This window comes from Globicephala melas, chromosome 13 (assembly GCF_963455315.2).
Source record: "Globicephala melas chromosome 13, mGloMel1.2, whole genome shotgun sequence".
In the NCBI taxonomy this organism is placed as follows: domain Eukaryota; kingdom Metazoa; phylum Chordata; class Mammalia; order Artiodactyla; family Delphinidae; genus Globicephala; species Globicephala melas.
In genome coordinates this window covers 82,036,217-82,049,847 of record NC_083326.1, presented here as the reverse complement: position 1 = coordinate 82,049,847, position 13,631 = coordinate 82,036,217, and the positions used below count along the sequence as shown (strand labels likewise).

The 13,631-nt window shown below is 47.2% G+C and overlaps 1 protein-coding gene across 4 annotated transcripts in view; it reads right to left on the bottom strand.

The window, feature by feature from the left end:
• Positions 1–9,701, bottom strand: part of TMEM120B (transmembrane protein 120B) — a 49,222-nt gene extending 39,521 nt beyond the window's left edge. For all 4 annotated transcript variants that reach the window (XM_030860236.2, XM_060310271.1, XM_060310273.1 and 1 more), the window contains exon 1: positions 9,496–9,701. In XM_030860236.2, the coding sequence (XP_030716096.1) occupies positions 9,496–9,564 (69 nt within the window). In that variant the 5' untranslated portion in view covers positions 9,565–9,701. The remainder of the gene's footprint in view (positions 1–9,495) is intronic.
• Between the last annotated feature and the right edge of the window lie 3,930 nt (positions 9,702–13,631).

Genomic DNA, 13,631 nt, shown 5'->3' with positions numbered 1-13,631 from the left:
AGGACTCTATTCTGCTGCCCGAAGCAAGTCCCAACCCCCCAACTATCTAGTTCAAGACCAAGCAAAGAAAACAGACACACTTAAGGAACCTCCATACTGTTCTCCGTAGTGGCTGTATCAATTTACCTTCCCACCAACAGTGCAGGAAGGTTCCCTTTCCAGCACACCCTCTCCAGCATTTATTGTTTCTAGATTTTTTGATAATGGCCATTCTGACCGGCGTGAGGTGATACCTCGCTGTAGTTTTGATTTGCATTTCTCTTAAAAAACTAAAAATAGAACTATCATATGACCCAGCAATCCCATTATTGGGCATATACCCTGAGAAAACCATAATTCAAAAAGAGTCATGTGCGCCGATGCAGGGGACACGGGTTCGTGCCCTGGTCTGGGAAGATCCCACATGCCACGGAGCGGCTGGGCCCGTGAGCCATGGCCACTGAGTCTGCGCGTCCAGAGCCTGTGCTCCGCAACGGGAGAGGCCACAACAGTGAGAGGCCCGTGTACCGCAAAAAAAAAGAAAAAAAGAGTCATGTGCCACAATGTTCACTGAAGCTCTATTTACAATAGCCAGGACATGGAAGCAACCTAAGTGTCCATCGACAGATGAATGGATAAAGAAGATGTGGCACATATATACAACGGAATATTACTAGCCATATAAAGAAACAAAATTGAGTTATTTGTAGTGAGGTGGATGGATATAAAGTCTGTCATACAGAGTGAAGTCAGAAAGAGAAAAACAAATACCATATGCTAACACATATATATGGAATCTAAAAAAAAAAAAGGTTCTGAAGAAACTAGAGGCAGGACAGGAATAAAAACGCAGATATAGAGAATGGACTTGAGGACACAGGGAGGGGGATGGGTAAGCTGGGACGAAGTGAGAGAGTAGCATGGACATATATACACTACCAAATGCAAAACAGATAGCTAGTGGGAAGCAGCCGCATAGCACAGGGAGATCAGCTCAGTGCTTTGCGATGACCTAGAGGGGTGGAATAGGGAGGATGGGAGGGAGGTTCAAGAAGGAGGGGATATGGGGATATATGTATGCATATGGCTGATTCACTCTGTCATACAACAGAAGCTAACACAGTATTGTGAAGCAATTATACTCTAATAAAGATCTATTTTTAAAAAAAGAGACGCACTTGATAAAATATCTAAAGATGGAGCTTTGGAGGCAGGAGGAAAGAGTATAGTTATAAGGTAAATACTGTCAGCAAAGAATCAAATGCTGGACTTCCCTGGTGGCGCAGTCGTTAAGAATCTTCCTGCCAATGCAGGGGACATGGTTTCGAGCCCTGGCCTGGGAAGATGCCACGTGCTGCAGAGCAACTAAGCCCGTGCGCCACAACTACTAAGCCTGCGCTCTAGAGCCCTCGAGCCACAACTACTGAGCCCACGTGCCACAACTATGTAAGTCCACACACCTAGAGGCCCTGCTCTGCAACAAAGGGAAGTCCATGCACCACAATAAACAGTAGCTCCCGCTCGCTGCAACTAGAGAAAGCCTGCGCACAGCAACAAAGAACCAATGCAGCCAAAAATAAATTAATTTAAAAAAATTAATTTAAAAAAAAATTTCTCGGGCTTCCCTGGTGGCGCAGTGGTTGGGAGTCCGCCTGCCGGTGCAGGGGACATGGGTTCGGGCCCTGGTCCGGGAAGATACCACATGCCACAGGGCAACTAAACCTGTGCACCACAACTACTAAGCCTGTGCTCTAGATCCTGCGAGCCACAACTACTGAGCCCGTGCGCCTAGAGCCCGTGCTCCACAGGAGAAATCACCGCAGTGAGAGGCCCACGTACTGCAACGGAGAGTGTCCCCCCGCTCTCCACAACTAGAGAAAGCCACGTACAGCAACGAAAAACCAAAGTAGCCAAAAATAAATAAATAAATAAATAAAAATTTCTTTCTCCGAGAGAAAACGCAAGCATCATACACTACTCAATTCTTCAGTAAATGATATTTGCATGGTCATAACCACATAAATGACTGAGACTATTTTTTAAATAAATTTATTTATTTATTTATTTTTGGCTGCATTGGGTCTTTGTTGCCGTGCACGGGCTTTCTCTAGTTGCAGCTAGCAGCGGCTACTCTTCGTTGCAGTGAGCAGGCGGTGGCTTCTCTTGTTGCAGAGCACGGGCTCTAGGCATGCGGGCTTCAGTAGTTGTGGCACGTGGGCTCAGTAGTTGTGGCACGTGGGCTCTAGAACGCAGGCTCAGTAGTTGTGGCGCATGGGCTTAGTTGTTCTGCAGCATGTGGGATCTTCCCGGACCAGGGCTCGAACCCGTGTCCCCTGCATTGGCAGGCAGATTCTTAACCACTGTGCCACCAGGGAAGCCCGAGCCTATTTTTTTTAATAAGCCTTTTGGTACTGTTAGGTTACTTTTTGGTCTCCTGCTCATTTTATTATGAAATATTTCAGACATATTGAAAAAGACAGAAAATCATATAATAGAAAACAAATATAACATTAATACCCATATTCTCACCCTCAGTTTAAGAAATAATAGGGCACAAAGAGTTGAGAGGCCCTATGTACTCTTTCTACGTGGTATTCCCATCTGCTGCCCCCAATGAGGGGAACCTCTATGCTGGTTATGTCCACCCCCACGCCCACCCCAGATCAATTCTGTCTTTCTGTGCCCTGGGAGGTTGACCTCTATGGACTGCATCTCCCAGGCTCCCTTGCCCTGCCTCCTACCTAGCCAATGGGATGCCAGGACAGAAGACTGGAGAGCGGGAGGAGAGAGAGGCTGGGGTATTGGTTCCTCCTGCCTCCTCCCTGCTTTGCTACAGCTTTTGACCACTGCAGCTCCTGTCCTGCAGCTCCCCTTTCCCTGCAACAAGCTCTGGTGACCGCCCCTTCCCTCTGCCCCTTAGGATGAGGACTGGTTCCAGCTCCAGGGACCTCGTCTTTAAACTGCCACACCTCTGTAAATAGTCCCTTCCTTAGACTTTTTTCAGTGACACCCATTTGGAAGAGTCATTTGCTTCCTGCCAGGGCCCTGCCCAAATCTCCACTATACTGAATCTGGCCCATATCACTCCCTTGCAAGTCTTTATATTTGTACTACATAGACATGTATCAGTAAGCAAAACATAGTGCTGTTTTGAATGCTTTTAACTTTATTATACATGTCATACTATACATACCCCTTGGCAACTTTTCACACAATGTTGCTGGGTTTTTTTTTTTTTTTTTGAGGTTTTGGTGGGGTTTTTTTTAACATCTTTATTGGAGTATAATTGCTTTACAAGGTTGTGTTAGTTTCTGCTTTATAACAAAGTGAGTCAGCTATACATATACATATATCCCCATATCTCCTCCCAATGTTGCTTTTCTTTTTAAAATATTTATCCATGTTGATACATATAGCTCTAGTTTATTCATCTGATCTTCATACCACACTCTATGGATGTTCAGTGGAATTATCCATTCTGATGGACAGTTAGGTTTCCAGTTTTCAGCTGTTACAGAATTCTTATACATATCTCCTATTTGAGTTTTTAACTATGTGGATATGTATTATTTATAAAAATGTAGAATAGATCAGAGAGAGACAGACACTAACATTGGCTCTGTAAGCTGAGATACCCATAGCTCCTTTCCTACATGTCTGATTACCATCCTTTTATACCATGTATGGGAGACACAAACAATTGAATTTCTGCTGGAAGATTTGGAGATCTGCCGCCTCTCCTATCCTCTGAGGCCCCAAACTCTGCCCCACTGGGAAGATGAGGTTAATGAGTCCAGGTGCCAGCACAGCTGTGAAACATCTAGAGATGCCCTTTCAACACAACTTGGCTGAGTCACAACTCTTGAGTCAACGTTTATTGCAAGAACTGCCGGCAATCAAGAATTCCCTGGTGGTCCAGTGGTTAGGAGTCCACACTTAGGAGTCCGAACTCTGCAGGGGGCAAGGGTTCTATCCCTGGTCGGGGAACTAAGAAACTGCAAGCCACGCGGTGCGGCCAAAAATTTTAAAAAAAGAAAGAAAGAAAGAATTTCCAGCAATGGAATCATATGCCATTTTCAGACAGGGCCCTGGTCTAGGAACATTGCAAGTTGGTGGGCAACCCAGCAGACTGCAACAGAGCCATGGCCACCACTAAAATGTGGTCACTTACAGGTGTGGCTGGTGCTAAGTTTTCAAGAGACTGCATTTATATAGTTCTCCTTCCAAGGAATCAACATCAAATAAAGATTTCTGAATGCTGAATATACTGAACTAAGACTCAGTATGCCATGGAAACACTACCAAAGATAGCAAGTTGACTTCACCTAAACTGTATCAATTCTATACTGGGAAAGATTCTGAGTCATGCGCCAGGATCGATTAGTAATGTCTGTTATAGGAGCAGTAAGTGAGGGCATCAGCATGCATGTCAGGCATTTGGAAGACAGAATAACATAATGGTTAAGTGATTAGGCTTGAGAGTCAGACTGCCTTCATGTCCAGAGTCTGCCACTTCTTAAGTTTCCTCAGTTGTGGAAGAGCTAGGGGATGAGCTATATGTTAACAGGCATGTACTGGTTTTTGAAAATCAGCTTTACAGGTAGAATTTACATACGAATTCACCAATTTTCAGGTATACATAACGAATTTTGGCAAATACATATAGTTGTGTAACCACCACCACAATCAGGACATAAAACAAAGGTTCCCAAACTTTGTTGGTTCACCACACCCTTAGCGTCTCAGTAAACTTTTCACAGAGTCCTTAAGCCAAATAATTGAAAAGTATTTATGTCCTACCAACTTAGTAGCCTCTTGGGGAAAAAAGAATACACAGAAATTGACAAAAGTATTTTTATTTCATTCAGAAGTAACCAAAATTATTTACGGATGTGTGTGCCTGTCGGGCTCTGCACAAAATCTCAAACCTTGGGAATAGATTGGACACTGTCATCCTCATTTCTTGTTCTAAATTGATTTTCACATAGTATTTAAATGATTTTAATCAGCCCCCAAAACCCAACTTCACAAAGATATGACATCATTAAAAAGATGTGTGGGGCTTCCCTGGTGGTGCAGTGGTTGAGAGTCCGCCTGCCGATGCAGGGGACACGGGTTCGTGCCCTGGTCTGGGAAGATCCCACGTGCCGCGGAGCGGCTAGGCCCATAAGCCATGGCCGCTGAGCCTGCGCTCCACAACGGGAGAGGCCACAACAGGTGAGAGGCCCGCATACCGAAAAAAAAAAAAAAAGATGTGTGAAACATTCTTTTTAATGACAGATATTGTGTTTCCCTTGAAAATTTAAATTATCCCACAGTCCCCCTGTGAGCTTGCTGCAGCTCCTTGGAGGTGCCTTAACACAGTTTGTGAGGCACAGATATAGACTGTTTCTATTACTCCTAGAAAGATACCTGTCCAGCATCCTTCTCTGTTTTTTTTTTTTTTTTTACTACCAGTATTTTGATTTTCCTTCATGGGACCACCCCTCCACCACTCTTATTTCACGTGGTTTGAACAGCACTTATCCCAGTCCTGGGCTCCAGGGGAGACATGTTAACCAAGACCCAGCCAATTAGTGCCACAGGGTCTGGTTAAGTAAGGGATAATCACATGACCCAAGTCGGGCCAATGAGAGTTAGCCCTGGGACTCCTGCCAGAATTACAGGAGAGAAGATGCTCTGTTTCTGAGGTCTGCTGAACTGGTAGATATCAGCCTGAGGCTGCCAATGCTCATCTTTGCCACAACATGGGAGAGACTGTTGAGAATGAAGTTGACATAGAGGAAACATACACACACTCACACACACAGACATCACTGAAGCACCTGGATCCAGCCTTGCCTGAAGCCATTTCCCACTGGACTTCCCACTACATGAGCCAATAAAACATTTTTGTTTTTTGGCTTAAAGCTGGTTCAACTGGGTTTCTGCCACTTACCACTAAGAATCCTTACTAACGCATCATGTTAAAGCACCGTACAAATGAAATGAGTCCCCACAAGTCCAAAAGCTTCCTTGGAGAGCCAAGGGTCTCAGGATACTGTTGGAGCCCACTGTGTTAGGAACCCAAAAAGTATCTGATGGATACAGCAGGCCTGGGTTCAAATTCTGGCTCCTCGAGTTTCAAGTTACTTAACATCTCTTAGCCTCACTCTCATCTGTAAAGCCAGGCTGTCGTTTAGATTAAATGGAATAATCCATGTATCATACAGTCAGCTCTTATCGTTGCTGCTATTATTGTCAGCCTTTGTTTTCTAGATAAAGAAAAGCTCAGAGAGGCGGCTTGCTAAAGGTCAGATGCTAGGCAGTGGCAGAGTTCAGGCCTGAACCTAGGAATCCTGACTCCCTGTCTGGAGTTCTTTCCACAGAACCCACTTCTAGGGAAAGAGGCCCAGAAGGCAATGCAAGATGGGAGAGAAACAAAAGAGTACCCGGGGCACAGACCTGCCTTGGGTAGTAGTTAAGAGTATACAGGCCCTGTCATGGATATAGAAAACAAACTTATGGTTACCAGGGGATGTGGGGGGAGGGATAAGTTGGGAGATTGGGACTGACATATACACACTACTATATATAAAACAGATAACTAATAAGAACCTGCTGTATAGCACAGGGAACTCTACTCAATACTCTGTAACAGCCTATATGGGAGAGGAATCTAAAAAAAAAAAAAAAAAGAGTGGATATACGTATAGGTATAACTGATTCACTTTGCTGTACATCTGAAACTAACACAACACTGTAAATCAGCTGTACTCTAATAAAAATTAAAAAAAAAAAGAGTATAGACTCTGATGTTCAATGCCTGGGTTTGAATCCTGAATCCAGTACTCATAAGCCGTGTGATTTGGGGTACATTTTTCACTCTGCAAGATGGGTATAACAGGATCTATTTCACAGGGTTTTTTTTTTTCAAGGGTTTTAATAAAATAATACTTATCTTCCTACTTCCACCCTGTCCTCCTCATGTCTATTCTATACACAGCAGCCAGAGGGATGCCCGTTTCATTGGTAACAAAAGCCAAAAATCTTACAATGGCCTACCCTGCATTTCTGTGAGGTCAGGGTTAGGGAGAGGCTTCTTCGGGCCACCTCCTTCCTGGGTGGAGAGGGACGAGGTTTCCAGAGATGCAAGACAGGAAATGCACATTAAATCACCTGCCACCACATCTGTAAGTGACCTTCTGTGGTCACACCACAGGCCACAGGGCCAAACACGCACTGGTCTCAGACTAATGCTCAATTCACCGGCATGGCCGAAACCGCAACCAGGCAAAACCAAAGTCCTCACGGTGACTCGACCTTGCCCCCGAGTCCAGAGAGGCCCTGGCAGATGCAAATCACAGGCAAAAGAAAACAGATCCTTTCCTCTAGAAAGTCCCAGAGATTATGACTTTTTTAGGGATGGGGAGGAATTCCAAAGACCTTTCAAATCCTCTAGGATCTGAAATTAGATTTCCTCTTTCCTCCCTTCACTGGAAAAAGGGAAGAAGAGGTAAAACACAAAGATATTATACATCATCCCAAGAAAGACAGAATCAGAGAGATATGAACATGAAACCCACAAATCCCAGATTCTGAGGCAGATATAGGCAAATTAAGACAGGCCGGGATTTTCTGGTGAAAAAAAAAGAGCCTTCCTATTGTTAACCTTGCCCACCTGCCTACCTGTTGTGACCTCCCTGTTCCCCAACAAATGTCTCATATCTGAAAGTCCACCCAACACAAACATAATGACAATATATACCCTACTTATTATATGCGTATTTCCAGAGACTTTCGTCTCAGGAGTTCAGAGCTCTTACATTTATTATGGGGGTTGGGGGGAAGGGTGAGAAGTCAGACCTAGTCCAGTCCAGTTCCCCCACTGCCGAAGACGTGAGCAGGGGACATCACGGTTTCCACCTGGTCAGTCCTTCTACAGCCCTTGCTGTGCACCAGGGGACAAAATCCAGGGTTAATTCCCAATTCCTCTCTGTCCCTCACACACCTGAGTCCCAGAGACACCAAGTAAGAACATAACAACAAGTCAAAAGTCTCCTTTATCTAATTGGTGTTAAGTGCATTAATTGCATAGCTCTGAAGCACTTCCCACTCTAATACCCTCCATGGCTCCACAGCTGCACATGACCTGAGAGCCTAGCAGGACAAAGCGTTAAGAAATAGCTGAGTCTTCTCGATGGCAGTGGAGCCTGAAGGGTCCCCTGGGAACTGAGTGGGCCCTAAGCCCTGGGCCTGAAGGAAAGGGCACGAACCCACACATGCTGGACAGGCCAAGAAAAAGTACCCTTCTGGTTCTGGTACCTTACTCTGTGCTCATGCCTGAAAAAGCACCTGCCTTCCTGCTCAGTCTCTCCAGCAACCCTCTCTCTATTCACCTGGACCTACGACATCATATCTAGAAAGACCCATCACAGACACCCTTGCCAATCTCCCCTCCCCTCCTCTGGACACAGTAAGAGGCCAACCAAACTGCAGACAAGAGCTACATGGACAGAGAAAATGTCACTGCTCCAGCTGAGGACAGGAAGGAGCGGGCTGGGGTGTTCCATGTGATTTAAGGCAAACAGAGCCCAACTCTGGAGAAAAGAGACACAATCCGGTAGCTGCGGAGGGAACAGCCTCATCTCCAAAAATGGTCCAGGCATCACTCTTGGCCAACCCTAAGGTTTCCTGAGGCGTCTTTAGTCACCAAGGTAGATAGCTGAGGCCTCTGCGAACCTCCTATCGGAAACAACTTCTCCTGCCAGGCCCGCGCAGCGGCAATGCCATTCTCTCAAGGGGCCTCTTACACCCGCCCTCACCCCACCCAGTGTAAGGCTCTGGGCCAAATGGGTGAGGGCTGGGAGCAGCCTCTATCACTAAAGGAGGCAGCCCAGCTGTCACAAGTGACAGATGTCATCCACAACACCAAACTCGGCCTGCAGCAGCGTCGGAGAGGCGGGCACAGACACAGGAGCCCCAAAGACTGAGAATAGGGGTCTCTAACCCCTAAGCAAAGTCTACAGGTTCAAGGTGAATGGCTCCCAAGCACACCTCTCAAAATGGAGCTGCAGAGGAGAGGGCTGGCCCGCCAGAGTAAAGGACGAGTGGAGCTGCCGAAAGCTGGAGGGCGGCGGTGGGGTCAGGGGAGACCCCTGAGGAGGTGGGCGCTGGGCTTTCTCTTTGAGTCCCCAAACATACCTGTCCCCTCCGGCCTCCCCCACATGGACACGCCTGGAACTTCCCCTCAGAGGCCATAGACCAACTTTCTGCAGCGAAGGAGGTGCGCGGAGCAAAGAGCCGGCGCGAGGGCGGGGGAAATGGGGAGCTTCGACTCGGCGCCCAAAGGGGATGAAGAACTGAAATACTGGGAGATGGGAGGGGACTGGCTCACGCGGACCACCAGCCCCCAGGGCCTAGCCAGGGGCAACCTCTGGGCCCTAATGGTTCCCACCGCCCGGGCTGGGCAAGCAGGAAGCGGAATACCCTGCACATCAGGTAGCAGAGTTTCAGGACTAGGTGGCCCGGTCCTACCTGCAGTTCCTGAAATTCTCCCTCCAGCTCGTGCCACTCGCGCTCGCAACGCTCCAGCTGGCCGGCCATGGTGCAGTGGTGCGAGGCGGAGGCGGTTGCTCCTGCAGCGTGGCGCGGCCGGCCACCAGCACCCCACGCCTGTCCGCTCGCCGGCCGCCTTCCGAGGCACCAGCTGTTCCTGCGCAGCGGGAGCCACGCGCGCACCTGACGTCACAGCCCCGGCCCTGGTGCCCGCCCCACCCCTCGCCGGGAGTCAGGCCCTGCGCATGCGTACGCTCCGCCCCGGCTCCGCCCCCGCGCGTCGGGGGCCTGCCGGGGGGTTGCTGTAGCTTTGCAGAACTTGGTAGGGTCTACGGCTGCCCCCCCTTGGGAATGCTTCTGCGCCTCCAGAATCTCTCTCGCCTAGTTTGGGTGGGGAACTTGTCCGCAAACCGCATTTGTAGAGCTTATTTTACTTAAATTGTGTGTATTGGGGGTGTCTGGGATCCGGAGGTAGAAGGGAGATTGCGGGGAGGGAGCATTGCCTTAACTGAGCCAAAGCCAACGACGGCCTGGAGAGAGGGCCCTGTCATCTCACATTGTCATTATTTACTTCAACCAATACATCCTAGATCCTGCCCTCTAAGACTCTAGGTGACTCTCCTGACAGCTGTTTCTGTCGCTCAAATGACATAACCACCTCAATGCTAATTGAATCCAAATTCCGTTACCTCCCGGGCGTGGTCCTGCAAGATCTATCCCTGCCTAGTTTTCGAGTCACATCTCCTATCTCATCCCTCTCGATAAGTACTCTCCAGCCACGGTTTTTGTTGGTTTTTTCTTCCTACCCTTGCATGGAATATTCTTCCCTCTAAATCTTCATATGGTTGCCTTTTTCTCATCATTCTAGCCTTAGTTCAAATGACACCTGTATTAGTTTCCTAGGGCTGCCCGAATTACAAACTGGGTTAAGTACCACAAACTGTGTGGCTTGAACAACAGAAATGTATTCTCTCACAGTTCTGGAGGCTAGAAGTGAGAAATCAAGGAGTCAGCAAGATCATACTCCCTCTGAGACTCTGAGTAGAATCTTCTCTTGCTTCTTCATAGCTTATGGTGGTGGTGGTCAACCCTCAGCATTCTTTGGCTTGCAGCTTCACCCCTCCAATTTCTGCCTCTGTTTTACATGGCCTCTTTCCCTACGTGCTTGTCTCTGTGTGTCCTCTCCTCTTATAAGGACACCAGTCTCCTTGGATTAAGGGCCCACCCTACTCCAACATGAACTCATCTCAGTTTAACTAATTACATCTGCAAAAACCTAGTTCCAAATAAGGTCACATTCTGAGGGAGTGAGTATTAGAACTTCAACATATCTTTCTGTGGGACAAAATTCAACCTGTAACAACATCTCTAAAAAAAACTGTTCCTGAACACCCAACGGGTCATGCCTCCTCCCAGTCACATTTCACCTGCTTTATCTCCTTCATACAACTTACCATTCTATGGAAGTGTTTGTCTCCATGTTGGTTGCATGTTTCCCTCCATGGGTATATAATATAATCTCCATGAGATCTTAGGGATCTTGTCTCTGTTTTGGTCATCATTGGATCCCTAAAGCACACAGTAGGCCCTCAATAAATATTTGTTGAAGGAATAAACATTAAAGATCATCTACTGCAGAGGTTCTCAACTTCTGGGGTTCATAGACCCCTCTGAGAACTCTGCATGGGGAAAATGCACAAGAGCACACAGAGAAATATTTGCAGTTCTTATCTGAGGCGTGAAAAAGAGCGTGACTTACTCAAGATTCACAGCTAATTAATGACCAACTTTGATTTATGATTCTCATCTCTGGGGGTTGGGACTTCAACATATCTTTTTGGGAGACAATTGAACCCATAACAACACCTCTCAAAAAGGGTGAAACAGGATTTTTTTGCCAGCCTGTTATCGTTGACTGGATGTCAGATGTTGTGAAGTCGACCTTGTTGCCTTCCACCTCCCTTTTCCTCCTCCTTCTTTTGTATTTTAGTAGTTCTAAAAAATATTCTTGAGCTTTATATTGGATGTGGTTATTTGGAAACCATTTGATTCTTTTGAATCTTGCTTTTTTTTTTTTTTGGCTGCATTGGGTCTTCGTTGCTGCGCGCGGGCTTTCTCTGGTTGTGGCGAGCGGGGGCTACTCTTCGTTGCGGTGCACGGGCTTCTCACTGCGGTGGCTTTTCTTGTTGAGGAGCATGGGCTCTAGGCACGCAGGCTTAGTAGTTGTGGCGCACGGGCTTAGCTGCTCTGCGGCATGTGGGAACTTCCCGGACCAGGGCTCGAACCTGTGCCCCCTGCATTGGCAGGCGGATTCTTAACCATTGCGCCACCAGGGAAGCCCTGAATCTTGCTTTTATCACTTACCTGGGACCCAAAGAGTGCTCAGTCTGGAGCTAATTTTTCTCCACTACTGAGGCAAGACCAGTGCCCACGAATCATGAAGTTTTCCAGTCTGGCTGGTGCAGGAACAGGCTGTATTCCTGGGCCTATGTAGGTGCCACACACTCTTACCTCTGATCATTTCAGGTAGTTCTTTCCCTGGCCTCCGGTAGTTGTACTTGTAAGCATGGGTTGACCAGGGCTCAGCTGATCCTAGAGGGGACTCTTTGCAGACCTCTGGATTCTCCATGTGCAGCTGTCTCCTCTCTAGAATTCTAACCTCCTTGGTTTCCCTGGACCCTCAGTTCTGTCGTCTCAACTCAGGGGGTCTGCCAGGCTCCACCTGGGGTCCCCCTGCCCTGTACCATGGCCTGGAAACTCTCTCAAGACAGTAAGCTGGGGGACTTAGCCGGCAGTCCAGTGCTTAAGACTCCATGCTTCCAATGCAGGGGGCGCGGGTTCGATTCCTGGCTGGGGAACTAGGATCCCACATAATGCATGGCACAGCCAAAAAAAAAAAAGACAATAAGCTGGACAATCACAGGGCTAACCCCACTTGTTTCCTGTGTCTCAGGGATCACCGTCCTCCATTGACTGATGTCCACCGTCTTGAAGAAACACATCATTTCATATTTATTTTCTCCATTCTTTTATTGTTTCAGGTGAGAAAGTAAATCTGGTCCATATTACTGCATCTTGGCTAGCAGAAGTCAGCATGATGCAGTTGAGATTCAGATGATTATTGTATGTTTCCGTAATTCATTCCTTTTCCCTTTGCTGAGTGTATTTCATTGTATGGATGGATCCATTTGTTTATCCGTTCACCAGTTGAGGTAACTTTAGGATGTTTCCAGTTTGGCTGGATTATAAACAAAAGTTTTTAAATTAAGTTTTTAAATATAGACATTTTAAATGTAAGTTTTTTTTTAAATGTAAGTTTTTAAATGTAAAATTTTTTTAATTAAGAAAAAGATGACAGTTTCATATAAAAATCCAGACTTTTACTTTCTCTTGAAAAGTGGAAAGATCTGGCCACACTGGGCTCATGTTCGTGCTCGGCAATGGGCTGGACCAGAGGAACACATGTCCGCTTCACAGGAGGCTCGCCAGCTGCCACAGTCCCCTGCAGGCTAAGTTGTACTGCCCTAGCCTACTTCATGTAGGCCGGAGACAGCTGAGGTTGAGACTCCTGATACAATGTGTCATGAAGTTTGCAAAACCAGATAAATCACTCACTTGGTGAAAAAACAAAATAGTTTATTTAATTGGGGTTAGTAGAATCAAAAAGGAAATCCAGGGCTTCCCTGGTGGCGCAGTGGTTGAGAGTCCGCCTGCCAATGCAGGGGACACGGGTTCGTGCCCCGGTCCGGGAAGATGCCACATGCCACAGAGCGGCTGGGCCTGTGAGCCATGGCCGCTGAGCCTGCACGTCCAGAGCCTGTGCTCCGCAACAGGAGAGGCCACAACAGTGAGAGGCCCCCGTACAGCAAAAAAAGAAAAGGAAATCCAGGGCCTTGAAGGATGAATTAAATGTCACCAAGCAGAGGATTTCGGACGACGATCCCCCTTTACCTATGCTTGCAGCTGCTCGATCCTGGGCTGAAGAGGCTGGCCTTGCCCCCCAGGGAGAGCTAGGCAGATGTACCTTCTCTGCAAGCTGGCCAGCGGTCAGGTTGCAAATCTTAGGGACTGTTCTCTGTGGGGTCAGGACTTTACGTGCATTATTCACAAGCCTT